General features: G+C 44.0%; 1 protein-coding gene across 2 annotated transcripts in view; it reads left to right on the top strand.

Moving 5' to 3' along the window:
* The first annotated feature begins 1,966 nt into the window (after positions 1-1,966).
* Positions 1,967-16,660, top strand: part of CA8 (carbonic anhydrase 8) — a 181,482-nt gene continuing 166,788 nt past the window's right edge. The window contains exon 1 of one of the 2 annotated variants that reach the window (XM_030214821.1): positions 1,967-2,168. In XM_030214821.1, coding sequence (XP_030070681.1) covers positions 2,096-2,168 — 73 coding nt within the window. In that variant the 5' untranslated portion in view covers positions 1,967-2,095. The remainder of the gene's footprint in view (positions 2,169-16,660) is intronic. The other variant, XM_030214814.1, reaches the window with a different exon arrangement.

The raw sequence follows: 16,660 nt of genomic DNA, 5'->3' as shown, positions 1-16,660 counted from the left end.
TCTGTAGAACCCATTGGTCTGAAGTTACATGGGGCCACCTTTCTTGGAAAAATTCAGTTTCCCACCCACTGACAGGCCATCCAGATCGGTATTTTTATGTTGGCTATGCTCTGCTGGAGCCAGTCAAAAGCTCGTTTCTTGCTTAGACTGGGGAGAAGGCTGGGGCTTTAGGGTCCATTGCTGCTGAGGAAGGAGCATGGAGGATGGGCCTGTTGAGGACAGGAGGGAGTGTACCTATGCCTTTGAGAGTAGTAGACATTCTTCCAGCTTCCACCTGAAAACCTTCGAGAGATGGAGGAAGCAAAAGGAGCAGGCCAAGACAGGGATTTGATGGTATCAGTCCTTTTCTTAATGAGGTCTGCTACCTCCTCTACCTTGTCCTGAAAAAGATTATCACCTGAGCACAGAACATCCCCAGCTTCTCCTGAACCGCTGGCTCAAGGTCCAAAACATGCAGCCACGAGAGTCTGTGTATGCTGATGAGTCTGGATGCCATGTCAAAAGTGGCCTGAGCACTGTGTTTTCTGTACTCCTTCTGCTTATTATCTACCTGCTGAAGGCACAAAGCCTACTTTGGTTTGAGTGTATCTGCAATCTCAAGCACAGTACCCATCAGGGACTTCAAGTAGATGCTCGTGTAGAGCTGGTAGACTGGATACAGGAAATGAGCATCGAGCCCTGAAAAACCTTCCCAAAAGACTTCAGAGTATGAGCACCCCTGCATGGGGGAGCTGAGGGATGGGTCCTCATGCTTCTGGTTCTCTTGAGAGCGGATTTGACCATAGTCCAATGGTGTGGCAACTGTGGTTTCTCGAATCCAGGAGCCTTTTGGACTCTATACATGGAGTCCACCTTTTTAGGTACCATCTGCATAGAGAGAGGGGTCTCCCAAGTCTTCATTTGTGCATTTTTCAGAATGCTATGAATGGGCATGGTCACAGCTTCTCTATCTAGGAAGAAAATTGTAATCAAGATCATCCAACATCTCGGCCCTGGGCTCATCCTCGATCTCCATCTTGAAAGGAATGGCATCCACCATTTCCCTTTAAAAACAGCAAAGGAGAGTGCCTCTGGGAGAGATTTCCTCCTCTCCTCACCTCTGCCTAGGGGTTTGACTAGGATTCAGCAAAATAGTTCTCATGGGAAGTTTGAGTGTGTGCCTGCTTTGGTCAGTTGGAGGGATTTCCAGGCTTAGGGTGAGAGCGCTGAGGTATGGTTCTCTCCAGGCCTCGAGGTAGCTTCCTCCCCCAAAGCACTGGAAAGACACACTGTATCAGTAGGTGCCGACTCTGCTGCCCAGCGAGGCATTGGCATCAATGACCATCCCATAGGCAGGGCATGGGTCTCCAAAATGGGCTGGGGTAGTGAACTGTGTTTTTACACATGGAAAATGCTCAATAAAATTATTTTCATATGGCAAGAGAAGAACGTATGTGAAAAAAGTGAAGATCTGGCTGAGCCTCAGTAAGGCAAAATAATTTCTGAGTTGGCAGTGCTGGTAATGCAGTTCCAGTGATCTTACAGTATGTATTGTGCTGACAGGTTCCACAAGACTAGTGGGCCATATCCCTGTGAAACTTTAAGAGGCTGGCATTGTGCCATTAATCAGGTTGAAGCAGACAGGGGCATGGGATAGGTAGAAATATATATATATATATATATAGAGAGAGAGAGAGAGAGAGAGAAAATGAGAATATATATATAGTGTCTGTGCTATGGGACATTTTTTTCTTTATCTATAAAACGACTTTATTGTGACAGCACCAAATAAACATTTCAAACTTGGGGGACTATAGTACCCTTCCTATACCACTGAAGACAGGCAGGCAGGGACTCGTGTATGGCTGCATTTAGCCAGCCTGTTGCTCTGCTATAGGGCGTGCGGAAATCACCTCCGTCTGCCACTTGCAAGCTGTCTCTCGCTCTCTTTCACACACACATATCTGACAAAAGCCTAAGCCCACTCCCTCCTCCCCCCTCCCAGACACCAGCAGACTCGAGTCCAGGCACACAGATCGCGAGCTCAGCTCAGGCAGAGGTGTAAACGCTGCTCAGTGGATTTACTGCCCCTCTCTGTGCCGGCTGCAGGCTCCACATGGCTGACAAGAGCTTCATCAAGGAGGACTCAGATGCGGTGAAAGAGGAGCTGGAGTGGGGCTACGAGGAAGGTAGGAGACTTAAGCCTAGGGACGTCTGCCATTTACCCCAACTGGTGCACAATATACTGTTCAGGGAAATAAGACAATCCTTGCGGAACAGTTTTGAATAGACATCAGGTTTCTTACTCTAGATGTTACAAATCAGATCTCACCTTGGTTTCAAGAATAGTACCGGGCTTGTCTGACGTGTTTCACCTCCCCACACCCCACTTGCTTCGTGCACAGCTAAACTTTTTAGTAACAGCTTATAGTGAATATCTGGTTCTGTATACTTTTCCATTTTAAATCATATTTTCCACAGTTTACATCTTTTTATACGTTATATATGAGAGTTGTGTGTTGTTTTCAAAAGAAATGACACACCGCACAGAAATGCTTTCTAAGCACTTTCTTTAATTTGAATATAGTTTCTAGAGAACTTCAAGAACGTTGTATTTATTCATAGCATAGAATCGTGGCTTTTCATTTCTACAGACTCGCGTGCCCATAACTTGCTGATTATGGCATAGCGATTCTGCAAATACAATAGTTTTGTTCTGGTAGTGGGCTAGCTGTACTAATGGTATTTTCTCATTTTGTATTTCTGTTTAAAAAAAACTGCTATGAACGTCTGGCTCATTGTTAAATTCCTACTGTACTAGTACATAGGTGCAACATTCCCCTGAAAGCTACTGGCTTTGTACTGGATAGTGCTGCAGTAGTGCAGGGGTGCTGCTTCTATGGATTGATTACGTGTTCTTAGGTTTACATGTTTTTGGGTTTCTGCCGCGTATTTGTGACTTGGCCACCTCTGAAGACAGGATGCTGTCTGGGATGGACCTTGGTGTAACTCAGCTTGGCTCATCTTACTTATTTTATGTATGTAAGGAACAGGCTGTCAGTGCATAGTTACTTTTAGGAAGAGGGGAAGCTTGGGCTGTAGGAAGAGTCGAATTGAAGCATGCTGTCCTGCATAAGCTCAAGGTGAATTACAGCAATTTACAGAATATTTAACCACACCAGAATATTTAATCACACCACTTTACTCAGAATATTTAACAAAACATTAATACAGTGGTCTTCACTATTTTGCAAACAGGGGCCACACTGGCAGTGGCAAAAAGCCTTCAGTGTGAGAGATTGTCTGGGTAACGATGTTTCCGGTCTGGCTGTCTACAGAAGAGCACTGAGTCTGTTTCCGGTGTGGCTGGTCAGCTTCAGGTCAACGTGTGTAACTAAAGTGAAGATTCCCCAGATTTGCTCTCTCCAAGTGCCCATCTTGTCTCCACAACACACACTCCCCCCCCACCCCCCCACAATAAACCCTCTTTCCCAGCCCTATCTTGGCCAGTCTCAACTCCCATCATCCTATCACTCCAAGGCAGATCTCCATTCAGTTATTTAATGCTTCCTACCTTTCACAAAGTTTTGCTGCTGTTGCCACCTCTGGGCTAGCTACTCTGTTTTCCTTCAGCATCATATGGTTCTAGGTGAGTTTGAGCCACACAGTATCCAAATTCCTTTGTGGTTCACAGAGTAACATGGTCATCTGGACACTGCACGATTCACATTCACTAAGAGCTGCATAGTTGGAGAGAAAACAGATTGGTTGTTCTACAGGCAGTGCCAGTAGCAAGCTTTGAAAAAAAAGATGGAAGAAGAGTATATATTGAGGGAAGAGAGTCAAGGAGCCACACTTAGGTTCAGTGGAGGCCACCACAGGCTCCTGGGCTTTGCAATGAAGAATACTGTATTAACACATAGAATAATTTACATGTTCTGCCCTCTCACTGGGTGTGATTAGCATGCAGCTTAAACCAGAGTATAGAACATCACTATGAAAAGACTCAGAACTCTTGAACCAAAATAAACTTTAATTGCAGTAATTAAACAAGGAACAGGATAGCCTAATGGTTAGCACAGTGGGTTGTAGACCTGTGGACCTGGGTTTGATTCCCACTGCGATCCTGAGGAACCAGGTTCATTCCCTCTACAGCTCCATGTGACTCTGGGTAAATCACTTAGCCCTCTATTGCCCCAGGTACAATATATAACTTAGATTATGAGCCTATTAGAGACAGTTCAAAGTACCTGTAATAGAAATTGTAAAACATATAGATGGGCATAATCAAATGGGGCACCCAAGTTTTCCTGGGGCTGTCCTCGCAGGACAGCTCCTTGAAGGGGCGGGGAAACCTGTATTATCAAAACAAGACGGGCATCCATCTTTTGTTTCGATAATATGGTTGGGGACGCCCAAATCTCAACATTTAGGTCAACCTTAGAGATGGTCGACCTAAATATTGAGATGGTCGACCTTAGAAATGGTCGTCCCCAGTTTTCAGCCATAATGGAAACCGAGGACGCCCATCTCAAAAATGACCAAATCCAAGCCCTTTGGTCATGGGAGGAGCCAGAATTCGTAGTGCACTGGTCCCCATGACATGCCAGGACACCAATCAGACACCCTAGGGGGCACTACAGTGGACTTCACAAATTGCTCCCAGGTGCATAGCTCCCTTACCTTGGGTGCTGAGCCCCCCAAAACCCACTCCCCACAACTGTACACCACTACCATAGCCCTAAGGGGTGAAGGGGGCACCTACATGTGGGTGCAGTGGGTTTCGGGTGGGTTTTGGAGGGCTCACATTTACCACCACAAGTGTAACAGGTAGGGGGGATGGGCCTGGGTCTGCCTGCCTGAAGTGCACTGCACCCACTAAAACTGCTCCGGGGACCTGCATACTGCTGTCAGGGAGCTGGGTATGACATTTGAGGCTGGCAAAAAATATTTTTAAAGTTTTTTTTTAGGGTGGGAAGTGGTTAGTGATCACTGGGGGAGCAAGGGGAGGTCATCCCTGATTCCCTCCGGTGGTCATCTGGTCAGTTTGGGCACCTTTTTGAGGCTTGGTCGCAAGAAAAAATGGACCAGGTAAAGTCATCCAAGTGCTCATCAGGGACGCCCTTCTTTTTTCCATTATTGGCTGAGGACGCCCATCTCTTAATCACGCCCAGCCCCGCCTTCACTATGGTGCCGACACGCCCCCGTGAACTTTGGTCGTCCCTGCGATGGGAAGCAGTTGAGGATGCCCAAAACTGACTTTCGATTATGCGGATTTGGGCGACCCTGAGAGGACACCCGTCTTGATAGCGTCACAGTAGCTGGAAGGGGGTCACACAGCAAAATATAGCACAGGCAGTTTCAGTTCGCAGAAGAGATATGCAGCAGGCTAACAGACCTGAAGGAGGGGTGGAGGTGGGGGAAACTTGCCCAGCAAGCTTAGAGAACAAGGCAAGCCAATAGAAAGAATACCATAATACAAAGGGAGCTGGACATGTGCTCTGCAAGAACCTATTTCAGGGAACTACAGAATTGCAGGAATTTGTAGTTCAAGGGCACGGCCCAATTCCCTGCCACCATTCAAATGGGGCACCACACTTCCTGCCTGGTATGGTAGATACCACTATATAATTTTCAAATTATCAACATTATAAGCATGCAAAGTCCATTAATAAATCTGTCATTCAGGTGACATATTTTGCAGTCTTGCAGGAGCTGAAGTGAGAGACAGATAACATAAACAACATAAAAGTTAGAAAAAGTCTCTGAGTCTCTGGAGTGGACAACAGTCCACAGAATTCATGTCTCTTCATGGTGTATGCAGATCACTGGCTCAGTGATGGCTCTGGCAAAGCAGTCTATTGTCTTCTGGTGTCAAAATTCCCAGGTATTGCTAAGTTGTCATTGATGATCTGTAGTTCTGTATCTCTGATAGCACTTTAATGATAGGCATCTGATCTTTCATCAACTGGTTGATAAACTGAAGACGCAATGTTGTTGGTGGCAAGAATGGTCATCTCTGGATGGATCTCTGCGTCAGATTCGGGGTCTATAAGCTCAAAGTAGTTCTCCATAGCTGGAGAAGTGCAGGGCCGCCGAGAGACTGGGCCAGACCCGGGACAAGGCTGCCCCTGGGCCCCCCCCACCCGAGGTCGCCGGGCCCCCCTCCACCCGCCACCGGGCCGGGCCCTCTCTCCACCCCCGGGCCCTCTGTACTAACCTTAAGCGCCCCCCCTCACCTTCGCAGCAAGTACCGGCAGACCTCTCCTTCCTTCCTTCCGTGTCCCGCCCTCGCGGACGTTACGTCAGGCGAGGGCGGGACACGGAAGGAAGGAGTGGTCTGCTGCTACTTGCTGCGAAGTTGAGGGAGGCGCTTAAGGTCAGTTCCGGGAGCGATGGTGGGTGGGCTGGACTGCGGTGCCGGGCCCCCCGGAGGCCCGGGCCCAGGGAATTTTGTCCCCCCTGTCCCCCCCTCTCGGCTGCCCTGGAGATGTGTAGTCAGATTTTAGAAGAAAATCTGGTCCTGATAACCACATGGTTTTCATTAGATGGGACACTGGCACAACTCTGGTGGTACAGTCTGCTGGATTTAGGTTGGTTGGCACGTAATGCCACTGTTCCGGTTGTGTTCACTTCCGTATATGCTGAACTCTGTTGCTGATGTACTCGTAAAATCTCCTGGTTTGGTTATAGATGTAGCCCAGGATGACTTTACTATTGGTGTAAAAATTGACTGTGTCTATGTGATTGTTCATTTCTCTTAGTTTCATCTCTGCTGTCTCTGCCTGTCAGCACTGCTCCACACAATTCTAAGTATGGAATGGTATGATTGGGTTGTGGTTCTAACTTGGCTTTTCCAAATAAATTCTAAGTATGGAATGGTATGATTGGGTTGTGGTGCTAACTTGGCTTTTCCAAATATGAATCCCACATGAGATAGCCCATCTGCATCTGTAACTTTCAAGTAGACCACTTCAGCTATGGATTTTTCAGAAGTGTCTGAGAGGATGAAGATCTCTTTATGACAGGCAGTTGCTCAAGATTCTTTAGAGAATCTTTCCATTTCTCTCATTCTTGTTGCATTTCTGGTGGCAGTAGGACATCTCACTCATCAGTACTTTGGAAAAGCTCCCTTAGTAGGGATTTTGCTTGAATATTGACTGGAGCAGAAACCCTAGTGAATCATACAGACTATTGACTGTAGACAAGACTCCTCTGCATGTATATGGTTTTTCTTAGGTGAGACTTGAAAGGTAAAAATATCTCTTTTTAGGTCCCAATGTAATCCAAGGCTTCTCTGGAGGGGTGTCTACTCTTAGATCTAAATCCTTTAAATCTTTAGCATGATCCTCGGCAGAAAATGCTCTTCTTACTTCTGGACTGTTGGAGGTGATTTTGTGAATTCTAAGATTGGCCTCTGCTAGCATTGTTTGCATGCTCTTTAACAAGTCAGTGGCTTCTGCTATAGTAGATAAGGACTTCAGACCTTCGTTAAGGTAAATACATAGTAACATAGTAGATGACAGAGATAAAGACCTGTACGTTCCATCCAGTCTGCCCAACAAGATTAACTCATTGTATGTGATACTTCATATGTATACCAGACCTTGATTTGTTCTTGCCATTTTCAGAGCACAGACCATAGAAGTCTGCCCAGTACTGGCTTTGCTTCCCAATTACCAGTGTTGTCACCCAATCTCTGCTAAGCTACTGTGGATCCATGCCTTCTAAACAGGATTCTTTCAATCTCTTTCAATGAAGTGTTTAGCATCCATGCCGTACTCTTTCTCCCTCTTGGGATGTCCTAAGCCCATAGGTTACTACTGCAGGTAATGGATTGTTACTAAAGACATGAATTGTCACTCTTGTGTTCCAGAATCTCCTGGTTGATGTCACTGTTACAGTACCACAGGGATCTCAGGTAGTTTCTGTAGTCTGGGTGTATGTCAAAGCAGTAGAACATTTGCAGGATATCCACTGGGTTCCTTTCTGAAGCGAATCAAGACTCCTAATAAGCTGTTCTTCATGTCAGGTCCAGAAAGCAGCACACTGATGAGTGAGATTCCTTGAAATTGAGCACTGGAATCAAACACAATCATGATCTGGCCTTCTTTTGTTGGGTGATATACACCAAAGATAGGTAAGTAGCAACATTCTTCATTGTCTTTTAATGGTGGAGCTGGCTCTGCATGGCCATTATCTAGCACGTTTGGCATGAATGTTATAAAGTGCTGTTTTGTCTCTGGTTTCCTTCTTAGTCTTCTGTAACTAAGTGAGTTGAGAGAGAGCTTGCTCACTGTTATTAAAGAGTTGTGATCTGGGCATCTGAAATGGTAGAGGAGCTACCCAACTGTTTGACTCATCTTTGTTAAATTCCCTAGCCATGATTCTACTGAAAGAGTTGGTTTGTCATCATCCTTGGTGATTTGGAACACCGAATTCCCCAGATGTTCTCCTAAATCTGGTGGCGAGGTGTGTGTTCTGACAGATGGTTGAACCAGGGTCTGGTTCTTCCCAACTGAAAACCTTCTTTACATGCAGATCAGAGGTGTAGCTACAGGGGGCCACAGGGGCCTGGGCCTCCCCAGATTGGCTCTGGGGTCCCCAGTTTGGCTGGCAGGGGTCCACAACCCCACCTCCAGCTGAAGCATTTGTCCTGTGCTGGTCTTGCTGCATTGCCTACCCTGCTCTTCTCAGTTGCCCCGTGCACACTTGTTTTAGTGAAACTGAGCATGTGTGACACTTTGCACATGCTCAGATTCATTAAAACGAGCATGCGTGGCATGACTGAGAACAGGACAGGCAATGCGAGACCAGCGCAGGATAATCGCTTCAGCTGGCTGGGGTTGGGTACCACCGCCAGCCAAGGTACCTTCGTATAGCGGCAGCGGGAGGGGGCAGCAGTGGTGAAGTGTGGACAGAAGCAGCGGCAGGGAGGTGGGCCAAAATGTGCCCCCCCTCTGGGCTCTGGCCCCCCCCCCCTCTGGTCGAGGTCTGGCTACACCCTTGATGCAGATGGTTATAACAAGGCCTGCAGCAACAAGTATACAACACAGACAAAAAAAGCACCACTGGGCCTTCAAGAAAGAGATAATAGCCAGCGTTCAGCGTGATTGAATGTATGTCCAGTGGTACCTGGCAATTCATTTACAACTTCTGCTCATACATTGTGAAGACATATCCTGACCCCTGAGGCAGGTGCTTGTGCGCCGAAATATGGCCCGTGTCGGGTCTTTTTCACATTAAAGGACAGCTATTATCTCTTTCTTGAAGGCCCAGTGGTGCTTTTTTTGTCTGTGTATAACAAGGCTTGAACATGGTGGTGCACCCTTATCTAAGACTGGTTCAGTCTTCATCTGTTTCAACTCTTTCCCTTTTGACATGTGGGGTTCCTCAGGAGTCAGTGCTTTCCCCAAAACTTTTTAATTTGTTAGTCGTTTGGCATTACTTATTCAATCTCTGGGGATCAGTTTTTACTCCTATGCAGATGATTTTCTTTTTAGTTCATTACACTGACTTGAATTCTGTTGATTAAAAAAAAATTGTTTAGAACTCATGGCAGCTTGGTTAAAAGGCAATCAATTAGTTCTGAACTCTGAAAAGACAGTAGCCTGTTGGGTTACTGGTCATTATCATCACTATTTCTCCTTTTTTGTTTGGTAGACACATTGCCCCAGTCTCATCTTTTCGGTATCTTGGGGTCATTTTAGATTCAGCTGTTTCCTTTGACCCCCAAATTTCTTATGTTAAAACAGGTTTCTGTTTTTTTACGTAAGCTGAGATCAATTCGTAATATATTGGATTTTTGATGTGCTTTGCTCCCTGTTCAATGTATTTCTTCACTCTAGATATGACTATTTTAATATCATCTATGTAGAGATTACTAAACATAGCCTTAAGAGATTGCAAACATTCCAAAACACTGCAGCACACATACTCTGTCGAGCATCTCGTTATGATCATGCCTCACTTCTCCACCGACAGCTTCATTGGTTACCAATTGATTTTAGGGTTACATTTAAAATTGTAATGTGAATGGGTTAGAAAAATTAAGAGAGCTCATCTGAGCTCTGGGAGACAGGCAGGGAAAATGCCTGCATGACAGTGGTGCAAAAAGCGCCAGAAGAAACGGCCCCTGATTGGTTCAAGAGCACACAGCAATTGGGGGGGGGGGGGGGGGGTGGAGAGATTGCCAGCGAGGTGTGCATGCAAGGAGCCAGAGCTTAGTTGCAGGGAAAAGATTTCCAGCATGTAGCAATCGCGTTTGCCGGCTGAATTTTTGAAAGTCCCCAGAGCTTTATTATGGCTCTGGGTCATGTTAGAAGGACAGGCTGGTGAAGCTATTGGTTAGCTGGCTGCAGGGTGCACTGTCTGGACTGGCTGGAGAGAAGTTCTGGTGCCAGGCTGCTGAGATGAGTGTTGTGTATTTATGAATGTTGGGATGAATGCTGAAATGAATGGCAGAGCTCTGCATGTGTGTGTTATGAACACTGTGCAGAGAGAGTTTTTATTTGAATTCTGAAGAAATGTATGGAAATGGAATCTTGTGCTGGTGAAACCTGGATCTGGAATAGTGTGAGGTCACTGGCTGGTCAAAAAAACATTTTGGCAGTTGGAGTCAGGCAAAGGTAATGACTAGATGCGTGCGTGATGTTTGAGATACTTTAATGGGAAATTGTGTGAAGGTACATTATTTGGAAGATTTTAGTGTTTAAGAGGCTGGGATAAGCTAGCTGGCTGTTTAGAGGCAGAAAGCTTTTAAATTCTTTCTGATAAAAAAAAGTTTGCTTGACTTATGAAGCTCAGATTGATGAGGGAGCTTAGTATTTGACAGAATTAGCCAGGATATCTCAGGAAAACCTGGTTCTGGTGGGTTTTTAAAAGAAATCTGTGGAATTTAATTCTTTTAAATGACTAAAGTAGTCTCAAAGGAAGAATACATTTTCTCAAGCTGAGTTTGGGGCAAGTCTCTGAGTAAAGGTGTGAAAGGGAAAAGGCTTGTTATAAAACATAGGATTTGTGAAACTTTTAGCTGTTTTAGAAATTAGAACTTTGGTAAAGAGATTACTGTTTTAAAAGCAGAGCTGCTTCAGAACTTTGAAGTTCAGTGCTGAGAAAGCAGAGAATTCCAATTAAAGAGACAGAGTTCTATCAAGCCTGTGCTGCATGAAGGTGGCTCTGAAGAGGAGCTGGATTTCTGGAATGACTGCAGTGGCAGAGCAGAGTCCAGTGTCCACACCTAAAAGAAAATAATAAAACATAAACCTCTTCGCTGGCTCCGCTGTTCAGCAGATGTTCCTCAGCCAGGAATCAGATGATGTCTCTCTCTAGGCCAGCTAACTTTAATTGAGCGGCAGTTAGGATCACCTTACTCTCGTACTATCTTAATCAAATCCTAACGATGAACCATGCATATATTGTATGCTAACATGGAGGAAAAAGCCTCAACAGACTCCTACTCTTGGCTTTAAAGCTCTTTAGTTACAGGAGTTCTTGCTGTCATCATAGGCCAAAAAAACTCCTCTATAATCTTTAACTATAACTTCGATGTCAAATAGTAAATCGCCACTTATCTTAGTGTTAAGGCTGCCATCGCTTAATTTGTCCTCTCCACGGCTGACATTGGCCAAGGTTTCGGAATTGCTCTCTCTCTTGTCCTGCTTCAGGGTCCGTGGTATCATAGACTCTCAATAGCGACTTTCACTGCAGTCTGGTCTTTGGCTTCCGGAGCAAAGACCAGACTGCAGTGAAAGTCGCTATTGGGAGTCTATGATAGAATGGACCCTGAAGCAGGGGCATAGCCAGAGTTCGACGGGAGGGGGGTCCAGAGCCCGAGATGAGGGGCACATTTTGGCCCCCCCCAGCGCCGCTGACCCCCCCACCCGCCACCAACTTTCACCCCCCCTGGCGCCACCGCAACCATCTCGACCCCCCTTCCCGCCACCAACCCTCTCCCGCCGCGTACCTTTGCTGGCGGGGGACCCCAACCCCCGCCAGCCGAAGTCCTCTTCTCAGCCGCGCAGCGTTGCTGACCCCCCCTTCCCGCCGCCAACCCTCTCCCGCCGCGTACCTTTGCTGGGGGGGGAACCCCAACCCCCGTCAGACGCACGTACAGAAACTTGATCAGATCATTCAGCAAGCAATGCCACGTGGCCAAGGAGAGAACTTCGGCTGGCGGGGGTTGAGGTCCCCCGCCAGCAAAGGTACGCAACGGCGGTGGGGGAGGGTTGGCGGCAGAAAGGGGGGTCGAGACGGTCGCGGCAGGGGGGTCCAGGGCCAAATCTATGGGGCCCAGGCCCCCATGGCCCCATAGTAGCTACGCCCCTGCCCTGAAGCAGGACAAGAGAGAGAGCAATTTCGAAACCTTGGCCAATGTCGGCCATGGAGAGGACAAATTAAGTGACGGCAGCCTTAACACTAAGATAAGTGGCGATTTACTATTTGACATCGAAGTTATAGTTAAAGATTATAGAGGAGTTTTTTTGGCCTATGATGACAGCAAGAACTCCTGTAACTAAAGAGCTTTAAAGCCAAGAGTAGGAGTCTGTTGAGGCTTTTTCCTCCATGTAAGCATACAATATATGCATGGTTCATCGTTAGGATTTGATTAAGATAGTACGAGAGTAAGGTGATCCTAACTGCCGCTCAATTAAAGTTAGCTGGCCTAGAGAGAGACATCATCTGATTCCTGGCTGAGGAACATCTGCTGAACAGCGGAGCCAGCGAAGAGGTTTATGTTTTATTATTTTCTTTTAGGTGTGGACACTGATTTATTTTGGAGTTTTAATAATTTTGCTGCATTTCAAAAAAGAGACACTGACATGGAAAAATAGTTGCCTGAGTTTGAGTAATACTCACCTGTAATTAGGGGATAGATCACTTACAGAAGAAAAGTTAAACTTGAGAATATAGATCACAAGTACAGGGGTGACAGCAACTTTAAGAAAATATTGGAAAGAAAATTGTAATATTTGCCGAAGCACTTGGGGAACCTGAAAGGAAAAACCGAGGGTTCAGAAATAAGTACAATCTGAGAAAGAAAACTGAATTAGTGATATAACTTGTCTGTTTGATTAAAACATTACCTGCAAAAGGGAGAAAATAGTTTTAATTGAAATTGCACTTTAGTTTAACTTAGCTAAGGTTTTTAACCGAGTTTTAAAATGTTTTAAACTATTTAAGAAATGTTTTTATAACTTGAGAAGCACTTTATTCTCACAGAGTTTAGGGAAAAGCTCTAAGGTTATTTCTTTAGGAATAATTGTGCAATAAAAACAAATTTTGTTAACTTAATAAGTTGTGGCTTATTGCTTGACTCCTGTAAGTTGGTATTTCCCTCATTCTGAAAACAACACTGGTTTTCTTTAGTGGCAGTGGTGTCAAGGGTGGAAGTGTGCATTGCTTCAGGGGAAATCATCTTACCCCGACACTGTGACCAGTAGCAAAACTTGGATATTGTTAAGAAGCAAAGCAGCGTTGAAATCTAGGGGGCGCTACAGTAACTTTAACCCATAAGGTTCTTTACATTGGCTCTCCTGTCTACTTTGCTTCTCTGGTGATTCCTCATACACCTTCTCGAACCCTATGGTCATTAAAAGATAATAGGTTAGTTCTTTCACCTCTCTCTAAAGCCAGATGGGAATCTGCTAGGTCTGGGGCATTTTATTGTACTGCACCAGCACTATGGAACTCACTACCGCAACACCTTTGACTTGAAATGTCTTACATATTTTTTCGTGTGCAGTTAAAACCCCACTTATTTCATGAGGTTTTTAATGTATAGGCCTCGATTGACTCTGTAACGGGAGGTCGGAGATGATTTTGTTTGTGTGAATTGTTGAGTATGTTTGGTCTCTGTTATGAGTTTTTTTCTGATTATGTTCTAGTATGATTCAGATAGTGTTTGAGTGGTAAAGATAACTAGTTCTTTCCTATCTATAATGGCGTTCTTTTCTGTCCTTTTTAGTTTTTATTGTAAACCACTTTAATTTGCTAGCAATGAAAGTGGTATAGCAAGTTTAATAAATGAAACTCTGTTAAAGCAGAGGCATCTACTATCACCCATCCCACGGCAAGTCAATAGGCATATGTAGCATCAGGTAGACCTGCCTATAGCTCATGAACTCTGTTCAGTGTTGGTACATTTCTTCCCAACAAGAGTAAGACCTCTACATTTGGGTTCAAAGACTGCAGATACTCGGCTATAGGTTGCAAATGAGGGTGGTGTTGCACAACCTCTGGTGTGGGAATTATCAGGTATCTGATTATACTCAATAAGTCATTAGATGGATCTCGTTGCTGCCATCTATCACTGCTATCATGTATCCACTTGCCCTTCTCCCCGTCTACTTTGTCATCCCTGTACAGGTCTTGAGTTTGTAGGGATAGCGATCTCCCTGGATGTTAAAAAAAAAAAAAATCAAAAAATTCTGGCCTTGCCAGGGACTGATTACTCTGCTCATCTATGATGACATACATCTTTACTGCCTTTTCTGGTTGCTCTTTTAGGTATACTTTAGCTACACATATCTTGGTGCATAACCTTCCACCGTGGCCTTTTCCGCAACTTGTGTACAGTTTGGAGTAACATTCTGTGGTGATACTTGTTCTGCTTCCTTCTCCCTGCCATTGCTTGACTCTGAAGCTGGGGTTCCTGGAGAAGTAGGCTTAGTCTTTGTCAGAGCAGATACGGTGGTATCTTGTGGCTTGGCTGTAAATAATGGATCTTTTTGTATGTGAAAGGTGGAAGCTGGAGTTGTGGTTGTAGCTGCATTTGTCTGTGGGTTTCTTGTATATGGATGTTTGTATATAGCCATTGCTGATTGAGACTGTGGTGTCCAAAAAATTGACTTTTTCTGGGGAGTAGTCAATTTTGATTCTGATTGTAGGATGGTCTGTATTGAAGGAATTGTAAAATTGTTTCAGAGTTTCTTCCCCCTCACTCCAAATCATAAAAACGTCATTGATGTACCCGGTAGTATTTTAGGGGTTTGGTCTGGTATGTATTTGTTTATCATAAAACATTTATTTTACAACAAGCGTCATATTGGTTAATAAAACCTTTACACTATTCACCAGTATGGTTAGCAATAGAACAATTCTTATGGGGTTTTTCTTTAAGTCCTAATCTCCTACCAATGTTTATAGCAAAACAACTGAAAACTAATAATATAATTCTTTCCTCGTTTTCTTGTCTTCACGAACTTGATAATTATATGGAAACTCCAAGCAATATCTCATTACATTCCACTTTATGGGGCAACCTTTTAATCAAAATCAATAAACTACCTATATATAGGGAAGTTTGGTCAAAATGTGGAATATGGACAATTGCTCATGTATTTTCTTGTAATTCTGTTACACCCTTTGAAGAACTATGTTCTACTTTCTCTTTACCTGCCAACCAATATTTTAAATGGATACAGATTAAACACTGTTTAATTCATAACAAAGTACTTTCTAATTTAAATATAAATTCTCCTTCTATACATGATTTCCTCTCTAACATTTGCCATAAAGGCCATGTAGCATCACAATTATACAAATTTTTTATACAAAAGAGTTTGAGCAGTAAACTTAGCTTATGTTCAGTTTGGGAAAATGATCTCCAAATCCATGCTACATCCCAACAGTGGACTTATCTCTGGTGTAAACTAAATAGACCCATAGTTTTGGCCAGCTACATGCAATCATTATATTTATTTATTTATTGCATTTGTATCCCACATTTTCCCACCTCTTTGCAGGCTCAAGCAGATATTGTCATAGGGCAATTTGGACTCCCCCTAAAATGGCTGTTGCTGGACTTACCACTAATAACAAATGTTGGTCCTGTTGTTCACATCCTGGCACCCTAATTCACATGATCTTTGAATGTAGATTAACTATTGACTTTTGGTGCCAAATAGGGACCTTTATAACAAATATTCTTCCTATACAAGGCTCAAATATACCTTCCATTATTATATTTGGTTCTGTGCTATTTCAAGATCAATTAGACATTTTCCAACAAAAATTACTGAACATTTTAGTTACTGCTGAACTTAAAATGGTTCTTATGCATTGGAAAGATAATTCTAATCTCAATTCTAGTTTTTGGTGGCACTTAATTTTACAAATCCATAAATTTGAAACATCTCTAGCAGAAAAAATAGGAAAGACATGTTTAACTGCTAAAATTTGGTCTCTTGTTGATAAATATTTGGAATCTTATTATTTTTTGTAACTATTATCAGGTTATAATAATCTGTTATGCAGCAATTACTCAAACTAAGTTGTTTAAATAAGGCATCAAGTCTCTTTAAATATTATTTTATTATAACTTATGTTACATTTGTTATTTCTGATAACTTGCTTGTCAATTTCAAAAATGCAAAATTCAATGAAAGTTCATGGACTCAAATATGTCTCTGATTCTGCCTTCCGGCCACTGACCACACATGTGAAGGGAGATCCTAAAGCCCTAGGTAATTAAGTCCACAAAGTTATAGTGAAAAAGCTGATTACCCTCATCAGGATGGTCTGTAAGGAGAATTCTAGGAGCAGATACAGTAATCAGAAGCAGCGTAAGCTCTGCACTGTACTTGGGACAGTGGGAATAGGGAACCTGTTGTACCTATTCTTAGAACTTAGCTTTAAGGGAGAAGTGGATTTATCGTGTTATTCAAGCTGGTTGTCCAGG

The sequence above is a fragment of the Microcaecilia unicolor genome, chromosome 1 (assembly GCF_901765095.1).
Source record: "Microcaecilia unicolor chromosome 1, aMicUni1.1, whole genome shotgun sequence".
NCBI lineage: Eukaryota > Metazoa > Chordata > Amphibia > Gymnophiona > Siphonopidae > Microcaecilia > Microcaecilia unicolor.
This window is presented reverse-complemented; position numbering and strand designations above follow the sequence as displayed.